The sequence below is a fragment of the Hylobates moloch genome, unplaced genomic scaffold, assembly GCF_009828535.3.
Source record: "Hylobates moloch isolate HMO894 unplaced genomic scaffold, HMol_V3 SCAFFOLD_12, whole genome shotgun sequence".
Lineage (NCBI taxonomy): Eukaryota > Metazoa > Chordata > Mammalia > Primates > Hylobatidae > Hylobates > Hylobates moloch.
The window spans coordinates 96613892-96641365 of NW_026652287.1; the positions used below are offsets into that span (position 1 = coordinate 96613892).

Consider the following 27474-nt stretch of genomic DNA (forward strand, 5'->3'; position numbering starts at 1 on the left):
AGAATCCTTCTTTGCCTCTTCCGGCTTCTGGCATTTGCCGGCAGTCCTTGGCGTTCCTCGGCTTGTAGGTGCATCAGTCCTGTTGCATGGCCGTCTTCTCCCTGTGTGTCCTCACATAACCTTCCCTCCATGCACGTCTATGTCTAAATCTCTCTCTCTTTTTTGTTTTTGAGACGGAGTCTCACTCTGTCGCCGGGCTGGAGTGCAATGGCGCGATCTCAGCTCACTGCAACCTCCGCCTCCTGGTTTCAAGTGATTCTCCTGCCTCAGCCTCCCAAGTAGCTAGGACTACAGCCACGTGCCACCACGCCTGGCTAATTTTTTGTATTTTTAATAGAGACCGGGTTTCACCGTGTTAGCCAGGATGGCCTCGATCTTCTGACCTCGTGATCCACCCTCCTCAGCCTCCCAAAGTGCTGGGATTACAGGCGTGAGCCAATGCACCCGGCCCAAATCTCCCTTTTTACAGAAACACCAGTCGTATTGGATTAGGACCCAGCCTAATGTCCTCATTTTAACTTGGTTGCTTCTGTAATGAACTTATTTCCAAGTAAGGTCACATTTTGAGGTACAGGGGGTTAGGACCTCAGCATACCTTTTGGGGAGACAAAATTCAACTCATAACACCTGTTAAATGTGACTGTCGATTAACTATTCAAGTGGAGCTGTTAAGTGGGGAAATTGGATGGATATATTTCGGCCTTCATCCAGTTTTTGTTTTTAATGTGTGTGATGAACATCTTCAGGCATACAGATTGTTCTGTATTTTGAATTTTGTTTTGGAATACATTTTCAAAAGAAGATAGCTCTTAATATATATTGTTAAAATATTTTCAAGAAGTGTGATGTCAATGATAAATTTACTATTCTACAGGGGAGGAGGATATAATGGCTTAAAATACAGACAAATTTATGTATGGAGCAACAGGAAGTAAAGAATTCCTAACTCCTGGCCTCCATTTTCTTGACAGAGTACATTTCCTTTCTGGCACTGCTAGACAGAGATTAAACAATAATTTAACTTGAATTTCTAAGTGTAATAGCATTAGGTAACACAGTTCCATGACCTCAGAAAGCTGGAGAATCACATTCTGATGTACATAAAATACATATATACTCATTTTATTAAAATGAGATTGCCAATACATTTTGTTTTAGATCTTGGAAATGTCACTCCTTTATTCTTCTATTCACTCATTTTCATTTAAAAATATTTTTTAGTTTCTATTATGTCTCAGTCACTATGGTAGATGCTCAATTTCAATAGGGAATAAGACAAATTAGCTGTGAAGCAATACTCAGGCAATGAAACATGACAAGTACTAGTGTGTGGTTAAGACCAGGATACTATTAGGGCCTGCAGAAATGGCACCTAACAGTTTCGGGGGTTGTTGGCGGGGGTGTGAGAATGTTTTTTGGAGAAAGTGATTTAGGAAATAACATACAGATGCCACAAATATAATACTGATGACATTTAAAATATATTCTCTATTTTAGTGCTGCAATAGTATTTTCTACACTTAAACTTCTCCAGGATTCAAAACTTTTTAAAAAGAAGGTAGTACAGGATGACACAGAGAATCCTGTCTCTCCAGGAACTTCTGTAAGTATGACTTAATGTCTGTTCTTACAATACTTATCATATAAGAACTATTGGCATGCTAGGAAATTGTCTAATTATTTAGATGAAGCAGAGGAGTAAAGTAGAAAAAAACAATGAATTTGGAGTAAAAAGATTTAGGTCCTATTAATGCTATTTATTTATTGGTATACTTTGGACAAATCTCTTAATTTAAAACAAAATTGGTAATCTCATTTGTGAACTGATGGAATTGGGATATAATAATTACTAAAATCCCATCCAAAGTCCCAGATGTACCGTTATATTAATCTAGCTTTGATCTACCTAGCAAATAAAGTTGTTTCCCAAGGCTTGTTCCTCATTCCACTTTTGAACTATTGCCTTAGCATTGCCAGTCAGATACCTGTGCTGCTTCCTGCTTTGGATTCCTCATAGTTAGAATCTTCCATTCAAGCTCTCAAATCTGACAACTGATGTCACATATTCTCTGATTAGGCTTTGATAAGACCAAGTAATTTAACAATACAGGATTGTTTAGGACTGAAATATAAAGATTCATCATCTAGAACCCTTGCTCATTATTTCAAGTATTACTAATAAAATCGCTAATATCTAGCATCATTACAAATTAGCAAAACTAATTGTCCTTAATAGAGACTCATTTCTTACTATATTGAAAGCAATAAAAATGCTAAAAAGCAATCTAACTCTAAAAATTGACTTAGAATAATGATTGTCAATTGGGGGTGATTTTGCCTCCCGGGGAAAATTTGGCAATGTCTGGAGATATTTTAGGTTGTCACAACTGGGTGGAGGGGGGTGCTACTGGCATCTACTAGGTAGAGGCCAGGGAAGTTGCTAAACTTCCTTTATTCTACAGGACAGCCCTCCACAGCAGTTATCTGACCCTAAGTAGGTCAGTAGTGTTGAGGTTGAGAAACCCTGACTGAGATTAATGTGACCTATCTTTTCATTAGTCACAGGAAATCTGAGCATTGAGTGATTAAGTTATACTGATGGACATTTTTTTCTGTATTGCTAATCTACATACTAGACTCTCTGAGTACTTCTTGTGCCCATTCGAATCACTATCCTCCCTGTGGGCCTCTGTCGACTGCTTATTCTTGGGTTTTTTTTTTTTTTTTTTTTGAGATGGAGTCTCACTCTGTCGCCCACTGGAATGCAGTGGCACAATGTCGGCTTACTGCAACCTCCACCTCCTGGGTTCAAGCAATTCTCCTGACTCAGCCTCCTGAGTAGTTGGGACTAGAGGTGTCTCCCACCATGCCTGTCTAATTTTTGTATTTTTAGTAGAGAGTTTCACCATATTGGTCAGGCTGGTCTCGAACTCCTGACCTCAGGTTATTCACCTGCCTTGGCCTCCCAAAGTGCTGAGATTACAGCTGTGAGCCACTGTGCCAGGCCTGTTGACTGCTTACCCTTGTTTCCGGGGAACAACTTGCCCTACTCTTCCTGTACTACCCACCTGGATTTGAGCCTCTTTAGGCCCCATTAGCTACTCCTGGCTAGCACATGTTGCTGATTGGTTGGACATGAGGGGCTGTCAGAGATGCATAGCAGGAAATACTTAGAACAAATGGCAGTTGTTCTAAATGATTTTAAAGTTCCTAGTGTCTACGATGGACTCCACTCCCCCAGAAAAAGCTTTCTTTGCACATCTCTCCTAGCTCTCAGTAGCTCTGGACATTTGTCACCTCTTTGTAAAGTGTAATATTGAGGGTGGCAAATTAATTATAATACCTGTTTGGAATATGAGCAGCATACAGCAGCACGACACAGTGGATTAAGACTGTGGACTCTGAAGGCAGGAAGACATAGGTTGGAATCCCCCCTCCGTCAAAATATGACAGTATTTAGGCAAGACAGTTAACCTTCCTAGGTCTCAGTTCTCCCAGCTGTAAAATGGAAATGATTATAATACCTCTTTGGCTGTTAGGAGGATTAAATGAGATAATATATACAAAGCATGTAGCACAGTACCTGACACATAATAACTAAATGGATATTAGTGAATATTATTTATTTTTTAGCCCTTAAAATGACATCTACAAAAACTTTTAATGACATAGAAACTGCTGATAATATAATTTGCAGTGAGAAATTCACACTGCAAAACTATTTTTCAACAATGAGTACAGAGAGAAAAGGAAAGCTGAAAAGCAGTATGCTAAAATATTAATAGAAGATTGTTGGATTGTGGGTGATTTTATTCTGAATATTTTTTATATTTTATAGAATGTGCAAGAATCATTTCTAAATTTAAAATTGTGATACTGTGGAATGATACCAGATGCCTTTTAAACTTACATTACATTTAGTCTTAGGCTAGAAACTTGACATTATTAAATGGAAAGATAACCATCAGTTTAATATTGTTTAGGCCACTGAAAATAAAGATGACAATGAGTTTTTAGATCCTATTTCCCTAAATGCCCGAGAATATTTCAACATTCATCTGTGGTTGAGGTGCCGCTTAGCATTGGTGACTGCGTTTGTTGCACAGATTCATGGCATTGGAATTGTGAAAGGTACAAACATTTGCTTAATCAATGTTTTCATAAAAATTAATTTTACATAGGTGAAGAGGGGTTTATTGGGATATATTTTATTATGTTAATGTTTTATAACTTTCTAGCTTGATCTGCTTATAGAGTTAAAAATTCAGGTTATTAATATATAAGAATATTTTTAATAGCCCTTTGTATCATTGAAAGTGGCATATATCTTACTAATGTATGCAAAACAGGTAAAGCAATTTCAAAATACGAATGCCCAGGTCTTCTTGTCATCTGGGAAGGCAACTAAGTGTAGGAGTGAAGAGCACAGATTACTGGAGCCAACCCACTTGGGTTCTAATATTGGATCCACCACTTCCTTGCCAAGCCTTTCTTGGCCAAGTCTCTTAAATCCCCCTTCCTCAGTTTCCTACCCTGTAAAATGGAGACAATTGTACCTACTTTACAGGATTATTGTCAGAATTAAATGGGTTAAATTTATACTGTTCTTAGATCACAGCTTGGCACATGTAAATGTTAGTTCTTGCAGTGATTAATCATTATCTATTTGTATACCTATCTATTCACTCATTTCTATCCATCTTCCAAATTAAATTATCTCATGCAATATCATCATTTTTGCAGCACTGGAAAGTCCTAAAGTACTTTCCCCCAAATTACAACACATTTATTTTCCATGTTTCATGTAGAGTCTGTTTTCCATCTTAATATACTCCCCTGTTCTTTGATATTATGCAATATTTCTGTGATGAAAATTGGGGCTATTACACATGTATAACTTCTTACTTTCTCAATGCATTTTAAATAACCACATTTGTTTATTTTAGAGGATGATATGACAGATTGCCTGAGCCTCATCAATGAAGTGTGTATGGAGGCAAAAAGTGCAGGCGACACGGAACTGCAGGCTGAATTCTTGACACAAGCTGTAATTCTTGGCCTACAAGAAAAGCATTTAAAGGCAGACATCATAATAAAACTTCAGGTAGAAAGGAAACTTTGTTCATATTTATAGTCGGGGAGGGATTCCAGTTAGAACAAAAGGAGAGAATTTCAAATTCCACTAGGTACTGAATGCATAACAATTAACATGGCCAGCTCTTGTTTCAGTGAATTGGAAACAGTACTATCAAAATGAATAATTTTATTTTAATAGGATATAATACATTTGCTGGAAGGAAATGAATTTATTTCTCCTCAATCACGGCTAACTCTGGCAAGAAGCCTAGTTTTGCTGGATGACTTAACCAAAGCTGAGAAATTCAAGGAATCTCCCTTTTCAAAAACAGGAAAATTAAATTTGTTGACTTGGGCGCATAGCATTCTAACTGAACAGGTGAGAATGCTTTTGTGTCTGCAAGACATAGAAACTTACTTTTCTCTCTTTCCTCCTATTCCAAACCACGTCAACTAATTGCTCATTACAATGTTTGTTTTTTTAAATAGATGCTAACTTTTGGAGAAACAATTGAATTTCATTCATCAAACACTAAATATGCAAATCCATTACAGCCTTTGAAAAATATCTATCTTCCTCATGTCATGTTATTGGCCAAAATAAAAATGAGAATTGGTAAGAACATTTAAACTTATATTGCACTAGAATAACTGATAAAAATGTTTAAGTTATTTTTAGGCAGGCTATCATATGAGTGCATTTAAAAGAGGCAATATTTATGAATACTCAGGCTCCATTTATTTAACCAATAGTTTTTGATCACTTATCATATGCCACACTGTCTGATGTATAGATAGTCTTTATATATGAATAAAGTACGTGGTTGATTACCATAATATAACATGCATAACTGCTTGGTCTAGACTATTGCACTTTATCCAGGTCATCAGTCTTTTGGATTAAAATTATGCCCACATAATTTACTTCAAAATTACCGTGCAATTCAGTAATTTTACTGAAAAAAATCCTACAAACACAAAATACATTTCTTAAATAATCTGTTGTCTAGCATATTTAAATTATAACTAACTGTTAAAGACGATTTTGGAAAGGAATGTGTTAAATGCAGTATGTATTTTATAACTGATGCTATGAAGTACTTATACCTTTAAAAATGCTAATTTAATGCCTGTGAACAAAAAAATAGTTAATTTTTTATTATTTGTTTTCTTTCTTCAACATTTATTTTAAGTTCAGGGGTACATGTGCAGGATGTGCAGGTTTGTTATATAGGTAAATGTGTGCCATGATGGTTTCCTGCACAGATCATCCTATCACCTAGGTATTAAGCCCAGCATTCATTGTTCATTGGCCATTCTTCCTGATGCTCTCCCTCGCTCTACCCCCAGTAGGTCCTGGTGTGTGTCATTCCCCCTCGACGTGTCCATGCGTTCTCATCATTCAGCTCCCACTTATAAGTGAGAACATGCAGTGTTTGGTTTTCTGTTCTTGCGTTAGTTTGCTGAGGATAATGGCTTCCAACTCCATCCATAGGACATGATCTTGTTCCTTTTTATGGCTGCATAATATTCCATGGTGTATATGTACCAAATTTTCTTTATCCAGTCTATCATTGATGGGCATTTAAGTTGATTCCATGTCTTCTCTATTGTGAATAGTGCGGTAGTGAACATATGCTTGCATGTATCTTTAGAATAGAGTGATTTATATTCCTTTGGGTATTACCTAATAATTAGATTGCTGGGTCAAATGGTATTTCTGCCCCTAGTCTTTGAGGAATCACCACACTGTCTCTACAGTGGTTGAACTAATTTACACTCCCACCAACAGTGTAAAAGCGTTCCTTTTTCTCTGCAACCTTGCCAGCATCTGTTGTTTTTTGACTTTTTAATAATAGCCATTCTGACTGGTGTGAGATAGTATCTCATTGTGGTTTTGATTTGGATTTCTCTAATGATCAGTGATGTTGAGCTTTTTTTCATGTTTGCTGGCTGCATGCATGTCTTTTGAGAAATGTCTGTTTATGTCCTTTGCCTATTTTTTAATGTTTTTTTTTCTTGTAAATTTGTTTGAGTTCTTTGTATACTCTGAATATTAGACCTTTGTCAGATGGGTAGATTGCAAAGATTTTCTCCCGTTCTATAGGTTGTCTGTTCATTCTGATGATAGTTTCTTTTGCTGTGCGGAAGCTCTTTAGTTTAATTAGATCCCATTTGTCAATAAAAATAGCTTAAATAAAAGTGTTAATGAAGGTGATATTCATTTTTTTTGGAAGCTCTGATAACTCGTTTGTAAAAGTTTAAGAAATAAACTTGTATCTTACAAATATAGGAATTGTCAAAAGTCTTCATATTTTTATGACTCAAGGTCCCTTGAAGGGACAGCATCTTATGTTCCTTCACAATACTCTAGTTAGTGCCTTAACTAGTGGACTGGCTGATAATGGTATTTTCAATCCCAGGTGGATGGTATAGTTTCCCTGCAGTGGGAAAACCGTGTATCAGCCTAACTCTGCTTTGCAAGCATGGTTGACTCCAGCCTCCTTCTGCCTCTCTCTTTTCTCAGGGGAGGAGCCTGTCCCTTTATCAATGCTGCTGAGCCTTTTGGCCTTGCTGTAGCTCCTAGTTGGCTCTGTTCTTCCCGGGGACCTTGCTTTGGCACTTTTACCCCTCTCTCACATATTTTCTACCTTCCTTACTCAACACATCCTTTTCCCTCCTTCCTTCAGTTTGTAAATATTTTCAAATATCCACCAGTAAAAAACCAGACTAAACAAACAAACAAAAAACAATAACAAACCTAGTGTAAGCCTCTGTCATTCTCACAAAACATCCTTCCAGCCAGACTCCTTAAGGGTAGAGTCTGCTCTCTTCCTCTTCTTTCCCCCCCTCTCATTCACCCCTCACCTCACTTCATTCTGGATTTGGACCAGAGAAATCACTCTTGAGTTGGTCACCAAGGACTTAATCTATAATTCCAACATGTAGTTTTCAGACCCTCCAAAGCATTTGACATTGCTGACACCAATCACAACTTCCTGAAACTCTGCTCTCTGGATTCTCAGGTGCTGCATTCTCCCAATTTTCCATCTCCCTCTCTGGTTTGCTATCCATAATTACCTTTCTATTTCCCTAGTCTATCCTTTAAGTAAACGATCTCTATTTGTTCTGGCTTAAAAGGCTTCTTATGATGTGGTCCAAGCTGACCTGTGCCCCTTCCCACCCAACCCTCTGGTCACACTGAATCACCGTGACTGCACGTGTTGCATGTGGTGCTGCATGCTTTACACCTTTTCACATGCGATTTTCTCCATTAGGAATAATCTTCCCCTGAAATCCCATTCCTACCATATCATTCTCTTCCCTCTCCTCCCCACTACCCACTGGCTGCCACACATGCAAATACATTTCCTTAAACTCTGTCCATCCTTCAGATCTCAGTTAAGCATCACTTCTTCCAGGAAGCTTTTCCTGAACCCCAAGACTGGGTGATGTGCCTCACCGCGCTTCTAATTGATTATTCTTATTGTAACGCTCACCATGTTGGTTGTTAAGGACAATTTACTTGCTTGTTTGAAGCCTCCATTATGACATAAGCTTCTTAAGGCAACAATTTTGTTTTGTTCCTCTGATATCCTGGGCACCTAGCACAGTGCCTGAAATCAAGCAATCAATAATGGTGCTTTCAGATTTCATTCATCCATTAGACTACTATACAACCACTAATAATAATGTTGCAGAATAATTTTTATACAATGGAAAGGTGTTCACACTACATTGGAACATATATAACACAACATTACAAAATGTTCATTGTATACATCAAAATATCATTGGAAAATAGGGACTCCCTTGGCAGCTGTGATTATGGATGATGTTTATTGTCTTCTTTTTGCTTCTCTCTCTCCTTTAATCTGCTATAATGAACTACAGTGAACACATATAACTTTTGTAACAAAAAAATTGTTCAAGAAATATGTTTTGGTCAAGGTACAAAGCTAATGAAAATTAAGCATTTAGCACCAAGTACCATTTCCAGCAGATAGTATGTGCTCAGTAAATGTTAGCTTGTTTTCAAATATTTGAAGAAAAACTAGTGGACAGTGCTGTGGAAGAAAGACTAACACACAGGTTATTAGAAATAGGAAACTGCAGAGCAAGCTGGTTAGATGAAGATTTGGGATCTGGAGGACCTAGGCCTGAATCTTGGCATTACTATTTCTTAGTTGTCTGATCTTGGAAGTTATCCAAGCTCTTAGACTTCATGTCTTATCTGAAAAATAGAGGTAGGCTATTTGCCCTATGTATTTTAAATAATGAAATGAAATCAAATATATATAGTATTAAACAGTGCCTGGCACACAACAGTCATGCACTCAATGGTAGTACAGTTGTTATTTCTTACATCTTACTTTATCTTTACTACTTATTTTACTTTAGTTTCTTTATCTTTGTCAGTTTGATCAAGTTGTTTTTATGACCTTTTTTTCTGTTATTTTAGACTTTCATTGTACTTTTCCTTTCCCAGTCTGCAGACTCAGACATGTGGTTCCCTAATGTAATACCCAGATCCAACTTTCCTCTCACCAAGAGGCTCTTACCTGTTTCCCTCATAGGCCACCCCCAGTTAGATGGGACTTTAGATGAATTTATGTTTCCCTCATAGGTCATCCCCAATTAGATGAGACTGTAGATGAATTTTACCTTCCTACTTTAAAAGTTTAAGAAATAAACTCACCATCTAGAGATATCTAGAAGTTTTGCTCCTTCTCTCCTACTGTCTCTAGCTCCCAGATTTTACTGAGATAATTTAGTACTTTTTAAGCAAAGTATCCTGATGCTTTTCCTTTGAACTAGTTCTTTCCTTTTTAAAGAAACTCTATTTCTAATTTCTAATATTTAATCCTAGTCATGGTACCACTGAGAAAGTGCTGCTGTTCTTCCTCCCTCCTTATTTTCGTTCATCTTCAAAGCCTTCAGAGTCCTTCAGTCTCTGTTCTGCTTCATAGGTTGTTGATTGAATCCTTTTCTCTTTCTTTTTAAGTGTTTTCCTCAGATTATATTCTGATTCCGTGTTCTCCGCAAATACCGTTCTTGCACTCTGACAGGTGAATGATGTGCTCCCAACTCAGTACCAGAATCTTTGGGTGTGGCTGTTTTTTCTCAGGGTTTGTTAGAGATTATTCCATCATGTCTAGCTTTGAGTGTCTCAAATGAGAACTGCAGTGTCAGTTTAATTTTCATTTTCTTTTGGTAAGAAATTTGTTCTTTCTTTCTGAAAACTTACAGGATTTTCTCTTTTGTCTCTGTAGCTCAGGAATTTTACCAGCATGTGTCTGGGTATATGCCTTTTCTTTCTCTGCCTAGAAATCAGTGAGCACTTTCAATCTGCAGATAAGTCTCTTTCCAGCTGTCAGAAAATTTCTTCTTGCTTAATTATTGCCTAGTCACTCTCTGTTCTTTCTTCTTCTTCAGTTACTATTACATCGAGAGCCATCTGGCCTAGGTTCAAATCTTAAGCATGTGATTTAACTTCTTTGTGCCTTAATTTCCTCATCTCAAAAATGGGAGTTTTTACAGTAGTCTGTTTGACTGCTGTAACAAAATACCTTAGACTGAGTAATTTGTAAACAGCGGAAACCTATTGTTCACAGCTCTGGAGTTTGGGAAGTCCAAGAGAATAATGGAGTGGTAGATTTGGTGTCTGGTGAGGGATGGCTCTGCTTTACAGATGGCACCTTCTATGTGTCCGTACATGGTGGAAGGGGCAGACGGGCTTTCTCAAGTTTGTCTTTTATGAGGAGAAGTCTGTCTTCTTGTCTTTTACAAGAACAGTAATCTCATGCAGGAGGGCAGAGCCCTCATGACCTAATCACCTCCCAAAGTCTCTACCTCTAATAGCATCATGTGGGGGTTACATTTCAACATATGAATTTTAAAGGGGCACAAACCTTCAGGGGATAATAATGGCACTTACTTGATAGGATTGTTAAGAAGATGTTAAATGCCTAGACCAGTGCCTGGGCCATAGTAAGCACTATTGAGTGTTGACTATTATTATTTATATGTCAAGTCTTGATCTGTCTTCTAAGTCTATTATGTTTTCCTTTATAACTTCCATTTATTTTTATCATCTATAACTTGAACTACTTTTACTTCCACTTGATCTTTCTGATTATTAATTCAAGTTTCAGCATTGACCATCTTCTCAAAATTATCTGAAAACTTTCTATCTCTATACATGCTCTTTTTTGATTTGTCATCTGAATTTTAATCAGTTTTATTTTACTACTGCCACCTTTTCTGGGGGTTATATTTATTCTTCCTCTTGTCAGCTGCTGGATCTTTTTTGCCAGGCTATTTTACTTTGTCTGTTTATTGTGGGTCATGTCTAGCTTTGGATTAATTTCAGTAGTGGCCATGCTGCAAGTGGTGGTTAAGAATAGCTAGTTCTGCCTATATGGGTTGGCTCTATACCAGACTTCAAAAGTTCAATTCCCTGTGAAGCACCAGGAGAAGCAGCAAAGGCCAGTACTCTTTAGTTTCAGGAGTGGAGAGGACTCAGGCCACCTTCAAGCCCCTCACAGGTCCTGGAAAATCAAGAAGGCAGCCTGCCAGAGCTGTCACTCTTTGAAGCTAGAGACTTTGTTCCAAGCTCTTTTTGGATGCTGTCCCTGATCTTTGATCCAAGGCTGCCTGCCCGTGATTCCCAGGCTCTTGTCCATCCCAGAGTGCAGAAGATCCTGTATCAGCTCTGTCTGTTCTTACCCTTCACCTTCTAGGACCCACCTGCCTCCTGCAGCAGCAGCAGCAGCAGCTCTGGAGAAGCTGATCATTGGATTAGATTGGGAAAGGGAGGGCAGCAAGGGCATGCCCAAGCTATCGTCTGTGCAGAATCTCCCATCCCCCTTCTGTTCCTCCCTCTTGTTATTATTATTGATCATTGTTATATGTTGATGATCATCATCACATATGAATTTTATTACTTGACATAAATTACTTCCCCTTTGTATTAAGTTTCCTCCTTTATAAAGTTAGGCTGACTTAATTGGCCTCTTGAATTCCTTCCAGCTTGTTGATCTCATGAGAGCTATTTTTCTCTATTTTCAGTCTACAGTTTCTTCAATTATCAGGACATTTGATTTCTACAGGAGCTTAAAATACAGATTGTGTTAAATTGTACAGATTGTGTTAAATCAAATATATTCTGTACTTTTCTGACTTACTAATCTTGAGGATGTGTCAACACTCAATGACAATACTGTTGCTGTGTTTTAGAGTCACTTAAGGCTGAACAGCTTGCTTCCTGGTGTATTATATTAAACACAGACTTAAAAAACAAAACCCAAAGCAGCTTTTCTGTCAAAACAACATCAGTTTTACAACGTCTTTTTCACAGAGTTGATGTTTACTGGAAAAAGGAGCACTTAAATATTATAAAGCATAAAATCAGCTGTGACTTGATGCTTTCTTGATAATTTTCCTTTATAGTATAGATTGTGTCACACAAATGGGCTACTTAAAATTTTTTTTCATGTGAAAGTCTCTGATAGAAAAAGGCATTTAGAGATTATTTTTATAAGACAAAAATGAACATCATGGTCATTTAAAATCTTTTTTTAATTAATGACTGAAGCTTGAGCTTCCTTGTTACATGAAAAAGTAGATTACTGATTCTGTGATAGGAGTGAATGAAAGTTACTTACATTTCTTATGTTTATTCAATCAGCAAACATTCATTGAGGGCCACTTATATGCAAGAATGGTGCTGGGAAGTGGGGACATACTAGGAAGCCAGTCCTCATCTCTGCCCTCAAGAAGCTTATTATCTAGTTAGGGAGGGAGAGAAAATAGTTCATAATCCTGTAACAATTCTAATTTTAACAAAAATCTAGAAGACAATTCAAGTATTATTTTTATATATTAGTGCCATTATCATATTGTATATCATACCATATCATATATCATATCATATGGCACTAATATATAATATAAACTGTATAGTACTAATACATATTATATATACATATATGTGGCATGATGACATGAAGTATTTGTTATTTTTGTCTTATATTGATATTTGGTATAATTTGAAACAATAAGTGAAATATACAAAAATGGGAGATGTTGAAATATGGTTGTGCTGAACAAATTAGCGTATCTTTTATTTCCCTTCTAGCCTGGGATCTAATCACAGTTGATAATTGTTGAGGTTTAGAGTATGGGCTCTAAAAAAGAATTCTTATTTAATTCAATTCCCTTGAACAAGTCATTTAACTTCCCTTGTTTTCATTTCCTCTCCTATAAAATGTGGGTGAGTGCCAATGTCATTAGCCTCTGAGATGACGTGAGTGGCATGCATAACATATTTATTTAGAAGGGCACCTCCTCACTTGTTTTAAGAGCTTTGTGGGTGTCAGCTGTTGTTCCTGTTCCATGCCTGGCCTCCTTACTCTTCTGGGAGCCTCCCAGAAGCAAAGGCTTTTTCTCTCCATATTCTTCTTCTCCATATTCACTTTGTAATCTCCGTATTCTCATCAGTGTGCTGCCATCCCGCCTGGTTCAGAGTAAGGACTCAGTAACTTCCTGGATGAGAGAGAGAGAGAGAGAGAGAGACAGAGAGAGAGATTGAGGCTGTCCATCATCCTGCCATTCACATAGCACATGCCTGAATTAAAAGTTTACAAAAAGTTCTAGGTTTAAAAAAATATATCCTTTGTAGGGCATAGCAACTTGGAATTAGAAAATTTCAGAACCTAAAGATACCTCACAATTTTGTAGTTCTGCTGCATTTTATTTTTTAGCATTTAGTAGCCAAGAAATGTTTTAAAGACATGTAATACCCAATATTTCAATCATTTTTTCAGAGGACGCTCAAGGCTTGGAGGCATGTAGGGACTTGTTCAAAGCCTCAGTGATATGGTAGTACCAATGACTGGCCAGGATCCAGCACTTCAGCTAGAATTCAGTATCTGTATCAGAGTCCTACACTGCCTTTCTGTTTATACTGCTTTATTGTGTGTTCAATTATCCTATCAATTAATTATTTCCCCTACTTGCATTCTCCTCTTTATGCCAACGTTTTTGTTCTTTAAAATTACCAAAGAGAAGGTGTTCATCTGCTTTTAGCCTAGACAACCACGTTCTCTGGGATGGTTTCCCTAACCTCCCCCAATCTGGGCCTGCTAGCAAAGTGCCCCGTGCTTTCTCTGCTACACAATTGGCCATGCAGTATTTTGATTGCCTGTCTGGCTATTTATATTCTCCATTAAACAAAATACCAGGCTTCAGGACCTCCCTCTTAAGAGATAGTGCAGTGTTGTAGTTCAGAGTGTGGGCCCTGGAGCCAGACTGCCTAGGTTCAAATTATGGCCCTTCTGTTTACTAGCCATCTAACCTTGGGTGAGTTGCTGAAACCTCACTGAGCTACTGCTTTGTCCTCTGTCAAATAAGCTTGATAATGGTGCCCACTCAGAGTTGCAGGGATCATATGAGTAATGCATTTAAGTCCTTCAGAGGGTGGCTGGCATGTAGGACACATTTAATAAATCTTAGCTCTTATTATTTTCTTTTTTTGTTTTTATCAAGTACCTAAGCACTTAGAAAATGTTTGTTGAATAAATGTCTGCCTGTCTGGCTCTGGGGTTACACAGATAAAGTCTAATGTCTCTTCCATACAATGGTTTTCAAAGTAAAAACATGTTAAATAATGATGGGGCCTAATAAAAAGCATAGCATGTAGCCCTTGTCCATCATGGGTTTGCTGTCTAGTGGAGATGACAAAACAAAACAAAACAAAACAAAACACACAAAGCAAGTAACCACTATAATGCTTAATAGAAAGAAAATTACTCCCTATTAATATTTGCAAATTTTATTGGGAACAACATAAAATTTCCAGGTGTTTCCCTATTAACAACCTCATTTTAGCAGCATGAAAGTTGTTCTGTAGAGCATTGTGAAATTTTAGAAGGAAAGGGTTTTGAGAGATTATCCTTCATTTAAAAAATAAGAAAACATGTTAGAAATGTATCAAAGAAAAAATTTCAAAGGCTTATTACTGTAGTTCATTGAAATATTGGGTATTATATGTCTTTAAAACATTTCTTGGATGCTAAAAACTGTAAAAACTACCAAAGTTCTTGATAGATTTCATTACTATGAGAGCAGTCTGGTAACTTGGAGGCTTGTTATAAACACTGTGTATTTTATTGTTCTTCCCCACCCAACTGTTTTTCTTTTAGGACATACAGTGGCCAAGCAAGTATATTACAAGAATAAAAGGAAGGACCCCTCGAAGTGGTTACCTGCTCTTCATCTGTTTGATGTGGCACTGAAGCTCTGTAGAACAACAGCAGTGGAGGAACATGAGGTGGAAGCTGAAATCCTTTTTCAGAAAGGTAAAATGCATCTGGGGTCAGAACTATGATAAAATGTATGGAATTCTTTTTTATATCAACAACAGGATTCTTGAAAATCTGGTCCCTGACTATAAAAATTACAAACATACAAAGGGCTTAGAGATGATTAACACAACGGTACCTCCACCAAATCCAGTTTTAGGTAAAAGAGCGCTGCTTATTTTAAGTTTATGTCTAGAAAGAAAAAAGTACTACTGCTTCATTTCTTTTATAATTGTAATTGATTCTTCTTATACAAAGTTTGAGGTTTGACTGAAAAATGGCAGCATAGCCTCTTAGCTATAAATAATATTACTTAAATAGTGCTTGGAAGACATTTTTTCTGCATCGTTTCATTACTTAGCTAAACATTTTGGTTAATTTTTGTAAATAAGAGATACATCCTCATTGAAATTAAATAGATATAGCACACCTATACTTAAAACATATATAACACATATTTCCTTAATACATTTATATAATTTTATTGTGGGCATTTTACCTCTGAGAAAAAAATAAGGATGATTGCTATCATTTACTGAGTATCTACTAGATGCTAGGTGCTGTATTCAATATGTTCAATATGTATCTCATAGGGCTAATTCTTAAAATAGCTCTGCAAGGTAGGCATGACAAATCCTGATGAGGAAAATTAGGTGCTGTCTGGTTAAGTGACTTTCCAAAAGTCAACAGCCACTAAATGATAGTGCCCAGATGTGAGCTCAACACTGGCCAGCTCTGTGCCCTTTCCACAGGCTGCATGAAAGCTGTGAATCCTTTCTATAATGATTATAGAAGTTTCCTTTCCCATCCTCATGTGCTCTGCTAGTGCCTACATTTTTTTTTTTTTTTTTTTGAGGTGTTGTCTCGCTGTGTTGCCCAGGCTGGAGTGCAGTGGCATGACCTTGGCTCACTGCAAACTTTGCCTCCCAGGTTCAAGCAATTCTCCTTCCTCAGCCTACTGAGTAACTGGGACCACAGGCGTGCACCACCACACTTGGCTAATTTTTGTGTTTTTAGTAGAGATGGGGTTTCACTATGTTGGCTAGGCTGATCTTGAACTCCTGACCTCAAGCTATCCCCCGCCCTCGGCCTCCCAAAGTGCTGGGATTGCAGGCATGAGCCACCGGCCCAGCCTACTAATGCCTATATTTGAAGGCTGCAGCTCACCATGAGGGCTGGGAGTTGTGAGAGCCAGCGCATTTGTATTATCATAGAGGGTTTTCAGCCATTTGCTGACTTTTTAGGATTTATTTTTTCTCCTTAGGTTTGTGATTTTTCTAAAATTTTAAAAGTGTTTTCAATTTATTTTTAACTGACAAAGCAATTGTATATATTTATGGGGTATAGTGTGACTTTTTGATACATGTATATTTTGTGGCATGATTAAATCAACTAATTAGCATATCCATCACTTCACATACTTATCATTTTTTTGTGGTGAAAGCATTTAAAATCTATAATTATTATTAATTATAGTCACCATGTTGTACAGTAGGTCTCCACAACTTATTCTTCCCATTTAACTGAAACTTTGTACCCTTTGACCAATATCTCCCTGTTCCTCCACCATCCCTGACTTTTTAAGATTCTTCAGTTAAGTGAGATCATGCAATATTTGTCTTTATGTGCCTGGCTTATTTCACTGAGAATAATGTCCTCCAGGTTCATCTATGATGTCTTCAAATAACAGGATTTCTTTCTATTTTAAGGCTGAATAGTATTCCATTGTGTATATATATCACATTTTCTTTTCTTTTCTTTTTTTTTTTTTTTTTGAGACTAAGTCTCACTCTGTCACCCAGGCTGGAGTGCAGTGGTGTGATCTCGGCTCACTGCAACCTCCACCTCCCAGGTTCAAGTGATTCTCCTGCCTCAGCCTCCTGAGTGGCTGGGATTACAGGCACGCACCACCACGCCAGGCTAAATTTTGTATTTTTAGTAGACAGCGTTTCACCATGTTGGGCAGGCTGGTCTCGAACTCGTGACCTTGCGATCCGCCCGCCTCAGCCTCCCAAAGTGCTGGGATTACAAGCATGAGCCACCACGGCCAGCCATATCACTTTTTCTTTATCCATGCACCTGTCGAAGGGTACTTAGATTGATTCCATATCTTGGCTATTGTGAATAATGTGAATAATGCTACAATGAACATGGGAGGGCAGATGTTTTCTATGATATCTGTGAAGGAGACAGGGGAAAGAGGAGAATGCATGTCAAAAAAGGGAATGTAAGATACAGGAGGAGGGAGAAGCACAAAGTAAGGGAATGGAGAGAGAAGTTAGATGGGAAGATAGGAAGACCAGTTGTGTAGGGCAAGCCAAAGAAGGCTTGCTTCACGTTGCTTCCTGAATGCAGGGGAAGCCTGAGAGTTCTGAAGAAGGAGGCAATGGGTCTTTCCTCATTGGCTTACCTTCTGGAAGAAATAGACAGACATACAAAAGGATAGCACACTAAATATTCTGAATTTCCAGCATGAAATATTTGTTCTTAAGTTCTAAGTGCTAGAAAAAGGAAAAACCATCTTTGTATCTTTTTCTTCTTTCAGGCAAAATAGAACGCCAAATACTAATGGAAGAGAAATCTCCAAGTTTTCAACTTGAGAGTTTATATGAAGCTATACAACTAAGCCTGAAAAATGATCAAAACTCAGGGTAAAAAGATATTCCATTGTTGTAGCTGTGTGTGTTTGGCTTGAGCCCCGTGTTCTTGTGGTACCTTGACCACTCGAGGCTGGATTGATTGGGATGCCTTCTGAAAGCAGAGCTAGTTCATGGGGTCCATCTCAAGCGTGTTGCTCTTTGTTCTGACCCAAAGCCTCCTTTAAAGTAATGGTAAATGATGGCTGTCCTCATAGTGGCATATTGGCCTGTACCCAGATCTCCTGTCAGTCCCAGGATTGCTGGAGCCTCCTCAGGGTGACTGGCTTCTAAACTGGAAGATCCTTCCCTAAATGTGCAATTGTGTCTAGAAGGGGTTCGTGTGGCTATTCACTCTGGTCATCAGGACCAGGACTGGCCAACTTAATTCTTAATTCTGTATGAGTATCACCTCAATATTCAGTAAGCCACCTTTATTACAATGGCACTGATCCAGGTGCACTGATCCCCAGCTGACAGATTTGATAGTGAATACATAGACCTAACCCATACCAAATCACTGCTTTCTGCATTGCATAACTCTATGTATTTCTTTCTATTTTAATTAGTGTAGGAGGATAGAGAGGGGCCTACATTTTCCAGGCAAATTCCTCCAGCCCAGACCTTCACTGATTTAGTGTCTTGTGTGCTAGAATATTCCAGAATGGTCTCGATGCCAGGCTTCCTGGCAGTTATAGCATGGAGTGTTGCCACCACAGGAAAAGGCAGAATGCTTAGCTCTCTTCAAGAACTTCCAATTTTAGTAGGGAGGAAGATGCTAGTATCTATGGTCAAAAGTGCTATGAAAAGAGGGTGTGTGTTTGTGACAGATGCTGGTTTTGCCAGTTTTTACCTTTCATCAGCTCAGAAATTGTTGGCAAATGATACCAATGATTATGCATGGTGAAGCTATTTAATAAGTACAGTGCTATATCATTTTAGATTGATAAGAGACTCCTACCTAGAAATGGCTCTATTGTATTTTCATCTGAAGAAGCCAAAGATAAAAATTTCAGGAGCACCATTAACACTTAAGGTAAAAGTCTATTTTATTAGAAATTATGAGTTAATTGCCTTTGAGCTTGCTATTTTGGTAACACTGTGCTATTGAAATAATGAGGCTGATTTTCCTGTGTGGCTTGGAGAAATTAATTCATTGCTTTATAGTTAACACTTGTAACTATGTTACGAACAGATACCTCTTTGGACATTTTATATAGGACTTTGGAAATTATTTTTATATACACATTTCTGCCTGTGAAAATGTTATCCATGAAATGTAAGTGTACATATATATATACTTAATATAGAAATATACAGTTACGTTTCATGGATAACATAAATGCAAGGCAATGAATGAGTCATTAGTATTGATCAGGAAAATTCAAGAAATGATATATTGGTTAAACAGATGGACAAGTGAAGTTTTCAATACTGATATGGCCTATAAACAGATTACCTCTTGATAGAATCATTCATTCATTCATCACATATCTATTGAGCATCTACTATGATCCAGGTACTCTTATAGAGGAATATGTTAAAGCAGTGTCTAAAACAAACTTGGTCCCTGTTCTCATGGAGCTTCCCTTTCAGTAGAGGAGAACATAATAAACCAGTAAAGGAAGGAGACCAGAGGAGGAAAGGTGGGAGGAAATGAGGGAGAAGGAGGGGAAGGGCATGTATTAGTTCATTTTCATGCTGCTAATAAAGACATACCTGAGACGGAGTAATTATAAAGGAAAGAGGTTTAATGGACTCACAGTTCCATGTGGCTGGGGAGGCCTCACAATCATGGTGGAAGGTGAAAGTCACATCTTACATGGCAGCAGACAAAGAAAGAATGAGAACCAAGTGAAAGGGGTTTCCCCTTATAAAACCATCAGATCTCCTGAGATTTATTCACTACCACGAGAACAGTATGGGAGAAACTGCCCCATGATTCAGTTATCTCCCACCAGTCCCTCCCACAATGTGTGGGAATTTTGGGAGCTACAATTCAAGATGAGATTTGGGTGAGGACACAGCCAAACCGTATTAGAGGGTGACTTAGGTAGTGAAATTTGGAGCTAGGAATAACTTGTATTGGTGGGATTTTCAGTGAATGACCTGAGAAGGGGTGATGTTTGAAGTAGGGTTTAGTGGATGAGGAGGGACCCCAGCAAAGAGTTGCAGAGGGGTCGCATCTTCTAGCTAGAGCAGTGCTTCCAAAGTAAGGTATGGAAACACCTCTGAAAATCTTGTGAAATGGCAGAATCTGATTCAGTAAATCAGGGATGGTCTCTGAGATTTGGCATTTCTAACGAGCCTCCCAGGTGATGCTGATGCTGCTGGTCTGTGGGCCACACCTGAGGACCAAGGGTCTAGACTGAGGGAGATCCCAGAGGCAGGAATAATTTGGGTGGGTTTGAGATATATGAACCCAGTAATTTTATTTTTTTGTTTTTAAAATTTTAGTGGGCTTTTCTGTTTCTTCCTTATTGAATAATCATTTGACCCTCCAAGAGATCTTTTCAGAAAATGTTGGCATCAAATCTTTAATTTTTGAGACAGCATAAACATGATTTAAAACCTTTAGGCAAATAGACTGTCAGTCAATTGAATTATTCATATGGCAGCTGCCTTAGGTAAATGGCCCCTCTTTTTTTAATCGAAATAATTGCAAACTAGAAAAAGTTACTTTGTGTTGTTTGATAAACATGTTTATTTCCAGTAACAGAAAAAAAACCCTTGTTTTTATAGCAGGTGGCAATACAAATTAATAGGATGCTAGGATGATAATATATCAGCTTTCTGGCCCTTACTAGAGAAGTGCTTATAATTAAGAACATAAAGAAGTTAGGATCTGAATGAAAACAGTAGTGTAATTCCTTATAATATGATCATTATTTTCTGTATGTTTTGACGTAGTATAAATATTTTAGCAAGTCATAGAATTATTAGAAGCACAGAAAACAGCCAAAACCAATTAAAAAAATTCATGCAGACATATTCAGACCATGGAAATATAACATTTGAAATATGTCCTAATAAAGACAACACATTATAAGCCCTTAAAAGGAAGCACTATTGTTTCACTTTCATGTAGTATCCATACAGCAGAGTGACCATAGTACCTGTGTGGGTTTGAATCCTAGCTTCACAACTTACTAGCTATGTGACTGAGGTCTTTTTAAGCCTAGTTTCCTCACCTGTGAAATGGAGATGAAGATCCTTACCTCTTAGTATGTAATAAGTACTTATATAAATGGAACTATTATTTCTCATTATGTAACATCAGCTAAACATCTTTTCTATTTTGTTAATAGCAGGTACTCAATAATTGATGCCTAAGTTGAAATGACTATTTCTTGAACATTCATTTATTTACTCACGAACCGAACACTTACTGAGGGCTTAATGTACGTTAACCACTTTCTTTTCCTAAGGAGCACAGAGTCTAGCAAGAGAGATAAATAATTGTATTGCAATGTGACAAGGACTATAATCACAATTTGTCAAGGTGGAGAAGTGGGGCAAAGTAGGGGCTAATACTGTTTTGGGGAAATGCTGGAGAAGTCTTCACAGATGAAGTACGTTTTGAAGGATAAGTGGAGTTCTCGAAGGAGTTATGTGGGAGAAAACAGTCTACAGAGAGATCAGCATGCATACATTTAAAAAGAAACTTGAGGTATAATTTCCATCCATGAAATTAACGCATTTTAAGGCTGCAGTCCACAGATGTTTAGTAAATTTACAGAGTTGTGCAACAATCACCACTATCCAGTTTTAGAACATTTTCATCATCCCGAGAAAGATCCCTTATGCCTATTTGCAGTCAATCCTGTTCCCACCCCTAGTCCCATGAAACCACCAAACTGTTTTCTGTCTCTATAGATTTGCCTTTTCCAGACATTTCATGTAAATAGAATGATAGATTTTATTTTAGTTTTTCTGAGACAGAGTCTTGCTCTGATGCCTAGACTGGAGTGCAGTGGCGTGATCTAGGCTCACCGCAACCTCCGCCTCCTGGGTTCAAGCAATTCTCCTGCCTCAGCTTCCCGAGTAGCTTGGACTACAGGCATGCACCGCCATGCCCAGCTAATAGAATGATAGATTTTGTCTTGTTTATGCCTGCTTCTTTCACCCAGTATAATGTTTCATAGGTTCACCCATGTTGTAGTGTGTAACGGTAGTTTTGTTGTTGTTGTTGCTGAATAGTGTTTCATTATATGGATATGCCATGTTTTTTTCTTTATCCATTCAGTAGTTGATTGACATTGGAATTGTTTTCACTTTTTGGCTGTTTTGATAAATGATGTTTTGAACATTCATATACAAGTTTTTTTGTGGACATGTGTTTTAAATTCTTTTGAGTATATACCTAAGAGTGAAATTGCTGGGTTATATGGCAACTCTATGTTTAGCCTTTTGATGATCTGTCAGATTGTTTTCTAAGGTCGCTCTACCATTTTACATTCTTACCCGCAGTATATGAAGGTTGCAATTTTTCCACATCCTTGCTAATACTTGTTACTATCTACCTTTTTGGTAGTACCCATGCTAGTAGGTATGAAGTGGTATCTCACTGTAGTTTTGATTTGCATTTCTCTGGTGGCTAATGATGCTTAGATCTTTTCATGTGCTTATTGGCCATTTGTATCTCTTCTTTGGGGAAATGTCTATTCAGATCTTTTGCCCATTTTTATTGGGTCATTTGTCTTTTTTTATCATTGAGCTTTGAGAGTTTTCTTTTTTAAAAATATATGTATTCTAGATACAAGCTCCCTATCAGATAAATGATTTGCAAATATTTTCTCCTGGTTAGTGGCTTGTCCTTTCATACTGTTAGTAGTGTCTGTGGAAGTACAAAATTTTTAAATTTTAATGAAGTCCAAATTGTCATTTTTTTCTTTTATAGACTGTGTTTTTTTTTGTGTGGCATATCTAGAACCCTTTGTCTAACTGCAGATGTTGAAGATTTTCTTATACGTTTTCTTCTAGAAGTTGTATAGTTTTAACTTTTACATTTAAGTTTATGATCCATTTTGAGTTAATACTTGTGTAGAATGTGAGGTAAGATTCTAAATTCTAAATTCATCTTTTTGTCCATGAACATGCAGTTGTCTCAGCACCATTTGTTGCAAAGACTTACCTTTTTCTCGTTGGATTGCTTTGGTACTTTTGTTGAAAATTAATTATAAATGCAAATGTTTATTTCTGGATTTTCAATGCTGTTTCATTGACCTCTAAGTCTACCTTTACTTGAGTGTCCACTGTCTTGGTTCCTGTAGCTTTTAGTAAGTTTTGAAATTGTGAAGTGCATGTTCCAACTATATTCTTCCTTTTCAAAACTGTTTTGGCTACTTTGACTCCTTTGCATTTCACTGTCTATTTTAGGATCTGCTTGTCAATTTCTGCAAAAAAAAAACTAAGGAGATTTTTGTTGCCATCTTAACAATATTAAATCCCCTAATTAATGAATATGGACTGTCTCTTCATTTATTCTGACCTTAATTTCTCTCAAAGTTTTGTCTTTTTAGTGTACGAGTCTTATACATTTTTGTTGCTTATTTCTATTGTCAAAGGGATTTTTATTTTAATTTTTAGATTGTTTATTGCTAGTATATAAAAATACAGTTCATTTGTGTGTATTCATTGTTTTGCATCCTGTGACCTTGCTAAACAGGTTTAATAATGTTAATTGTGTTTGTGTGTCTGTTTGTGTATTCCTTAGGATTTTCTACATATAGGATCATGTCTTCTGCAAAGAAAGACACTTTATTTCCTCATTTCCAATCTACATGTGTTCCACACCCCCTGCCCGGGTTTTCTTTCCTGTTTACATAACCTACAATCTCCTGTGCAATGTCGAACATCTCTCCCATCTGGAAAATGCTCACCATATTCTTTCTCCACTCCAAATTTTTCTACGGTGGGCTCAAGCCCAACTTCCTCAATAAAGGTTTCCTTTCCATTCAAGTTGACTTCTTTTTTCTTTGAATGGCTGGGTCACTAGTTGGTCTTACACTATAGTTATTTAATGTTGTTCTCTATTCTTCATTACATGCCTATTAGTCTTGTTTCCAGAATGTAAGTAGATAAATTACCCATGCTTATGTAGTCAGTAAGCTAGCAATTGTTACTCCAGATTAGTCCCATTACAGCTAATGATAAGGGTTTTTTTTTTTTTTTTTATCTTGGAACGGGGCTATATTGCTTAGATTTCCCCATAGGCAGATCTTTCCAGGTGTCATCTTCTCCCAGGCTTAATGCTAGAGCTAAGCTAGGCCACATTTACGCCTTATACTTGTTGCTTTGACATCAGCATTGTACACGGCCTTTCTTTTTCTCTGGAAGTCTTCTAGCCAGAAGTAAAATAAAGATACTTTTGTTATTGTTTGTTTTATTCTGCAGGTTCATTGAAAATTAAAGAATTGGTCAAAATATGGGCATCAAAGAATTAGCACCCGTAGGGCTAATTGAATAGTTAGCTCCATCCAGATGACTTAAATCTTAAGAAACTACTACTACTTATTTTAGTTGTCTTTAAAAATGTACAGCAGATACTAGCTACTGGTGGAGTTTTGTTCTGTTCACTTCGGTAGCATTAACTTTCTATGTTTAAAAACTGAATATATATTTTAAAAATATATATTCATTCTTTATTAAAGAAACCCCCATGGAAAAAAAATCCTCAATCATTGTTTGTTTGTTTGTTTTGCTATTCTATGGAACTTTATGATAATACTATCTCTTTAATATTTTTCTTAGCAGGAAATATGATAGCAAATACTGCCAAAAATCTTTAAGCAATGTTCTAATTTCTGATGCTGTTACACAACATATTCAATTTATAGGTTTTCTATTATAACGGCACTTACTTAAGATGTGATTTTTGGATGGGCATAGTGACTCACGCCTGTAATCCCAGCACTTTGGAAGGTTGAGGTGGGCCGATCACCTGAGCTCAGGAGTTCAAGACCAGCCTGGGCAACATGGTGACACCTTGTTTCTACAAAAAATACAAAAACTAGCTGGGTGTGGTGGTGCAGGCCTGTGGTCCCAGCTACTTGGGAGTCTGAGGCAGGAGAATTGTTTGAACCTGGGAGGCAGAGGTTGCAGTGAGCTGAGATTGTGTCATTGCACTCCAGCCTGTGTGACAGAGCAAGACTATGTCTCAAAAATATATATATATATACAATTTTTATTAACTTATTACACAAATAATGCAAGTTCATTATAGAAAATTCGAAAAAAATGATAAGAATAATTTAACTACCTTAAAACTTGGGATAACCGCTGTTAATAATTTTCTCTGCTTTTATGTACAGGGAATGTATGTGTGTGAATATTTTTTAAAAAGAAGGATTGTACTTTTCATACAATTTTGTAACCTACACTTTTCTTTCCTCAATGTATTTCGAATATCTTTTCATGTCAATAGATACATTATTATCCTTAGTGACTACATAGCATTTCACTAAAATGTCATCTTCAGAAGATGAGAAGAGTTATCACAAAACTATATCATAACACATTTGCCATATTTTTAGCCTCCTCTCAGAAGAAGTAGTTCTGTTAAAGAAACATCAGCAAATAAATTTGAAATGTACAGTTCATTAGCCTGGATTGCAATAAGAGCTGCTGCACAGGTTGGTGTGATTTTTGTTTAATCTTTCTTTTTACTGTCGTATCTGTATTCTCTGCCTTTAAAGAACACAATATACCTGTAAAAGAGAAAGGAGTTGGGCATGATACCTCATGCCTGTTATCCCAGCACTTTGGGAGGCTGAGGCAGAAGGATCACTTGAATCCAGGAGGTCGAGACCAGCCTGGACAACATAGCGAGAGCCCATCTGTACAAAAAATTTAAAAATTAGCTGGGCATGGTGGCATGCCTATAGTCTCAGCTACACAGAAGGCTGAGGCAAAAGGATTGCTTGACTCTGGGAGGTCGAGGCTGCAGTGAGCTGAGATCCCACCACTGCACTCCAGGCTGGGCAACAGAGTAAGATCCTGTCTCAAATGAAAAAAAGAAAAAAAATTACGTTATTTGGGATTTGTGCCAATTATGTTTCTTTGGAAAGATTAGAAATGCTAGTTATGTTTAGTGTTTTCAATCTATTAGCCAGACTTAGTTCTCTTTGTTTCACCTTTTCTCAGTGAAACTATTGGCAGATATACGTGTGTACATATTTGACATTTTGGCAACTATCTGTCATAGCTAGGTAAGGTAGCTTATTTAAAGTGACTTACGCATTAATTAAATTGTCAACCCTAAATTATTTGTTTGACTATGATATATTCTACATGTCAGGGATCACATATTATTTTTTCAGGTTGTCTTTATTTTTTCCTCCAATGTATATGGAATATTATTTTATGAGTTCACTTTTTTTCACATTATTTACCTAATAGATAATCTATGAATTAGAAAGCTTACATTTATAATTCTAATTTATGCATTAATTGTAGGTCAGTGAAGCTGTGCTGGCAATTAACTTACTCATTGGAAAGAAGAATACTAGAACGCATAAAGTTAACCAAGTGGCATTACCAAATATCCCAGAATTTGCTGCTCTGGATCTTTTGTCTTCGTATACAGATTATTTGCTTGGTATGTTTGGATGTCTACATATTATGCAAAAAAACCTGATATATGTAATATGGAATCAAGTTTCAAAGATTTAATTGTAATTTGTTGGCTTTTAGCTTAGATGGGATAATGTTTGGGGGCACTTTCAGGGGATCATAGGGGTCCTAGGGCCAAAATAGAGGGCTCTTAGCTCACTGCACATGTGTACCTGTTAGTCAGCTGCTGCATTTCAGATGCATGTTCTTTTAAAAGATGATATTTTACTTCTGTTTCTTTTCCAGTTCACACATATCAAGTGGGACCTTTTGAGAATGTTTGCCTCTCTGATCCTTTCATCCAAAATCTACATGCACTCTCCCACTCTGATAGGCCTTCCTCTTCTTTTCCTTAGTTATTTTATATTTGTATGTATGTTTGATTGTGTGTTTAAGCTCTTTCTCTCATTAAATTATCATCAGCTACCTGAGGGCAGGGTCTTCATATATTCAATTTTCATCTACAGCAAACTGCACAGTGCTTGCACATAGCAGACATTCAATATCAACATTTGTTAAATGAATTAAAGAAATTAGCAAAATTTAAACTGGACTGCAATACTGTTTATGTTTTTGCTTAGTTACTCCTTTGATAGTAAACTATAATATAAACCTCTATATCAGATAACTGGTAATAGGCATTTAACATTCATTTATGTGTTTTTCCATTATTTCACTCAAAAAATATTTATTGAGTGCTTCTTGTGTGCTAAGCACTTGAATAGGTGCTAAGAAGCAAGATACTAGTCTTACTTCCAGACTGACATTTCACTAACATCCACCTC

The 27474-nt window shown here is 37.1% G+C and overlaps 1 protein-coding gene across 1 annotated transcript in view; it reads left to right on the forward strand.

The window, feature by feature from the left end:
* Window positions 1–27474, forward strand: part of CFAP54 (cilia and flagella associated protein 54) — a 378083-nt gene that overhangs the window by 233242 nt on the left and 117367 nt on the right. The window contains exons 46-55 of the mRNA XM_058425781.1: window positions 1498–1603; window positions 3984–4131; window positions 4947–5104; window positions 5276–5455; window positions 5566–5692; window positions 15282–15437; window positions 17986–18091; window positions 19019–19112; window positions 25612–25710; window positions 26534–26675. Coding sequence (XP_058281764.1) covers window positions 1498–1603; window positions 3984–4131; window positions 4947–5104; window positions 5276–5455; window positions 5566–5692; window positions 15282–15437; window positions 17986–18091; window positions 19019–19112; window positions 25612–25710; window positions 26534–26675 — 1316 coding nt within the window. The remainder of the gene's footprint in view (window positions 1–1497; window positions 1604–3983; window positions 4132–4946; window positions 5105–5275; window positions 5456–5565; window positions 5693–15281; window positions 15438–17985; window positions 18092–19018; window positions 19113–25611; window positions 25711–26533; window positions 26676–27474) is intronic.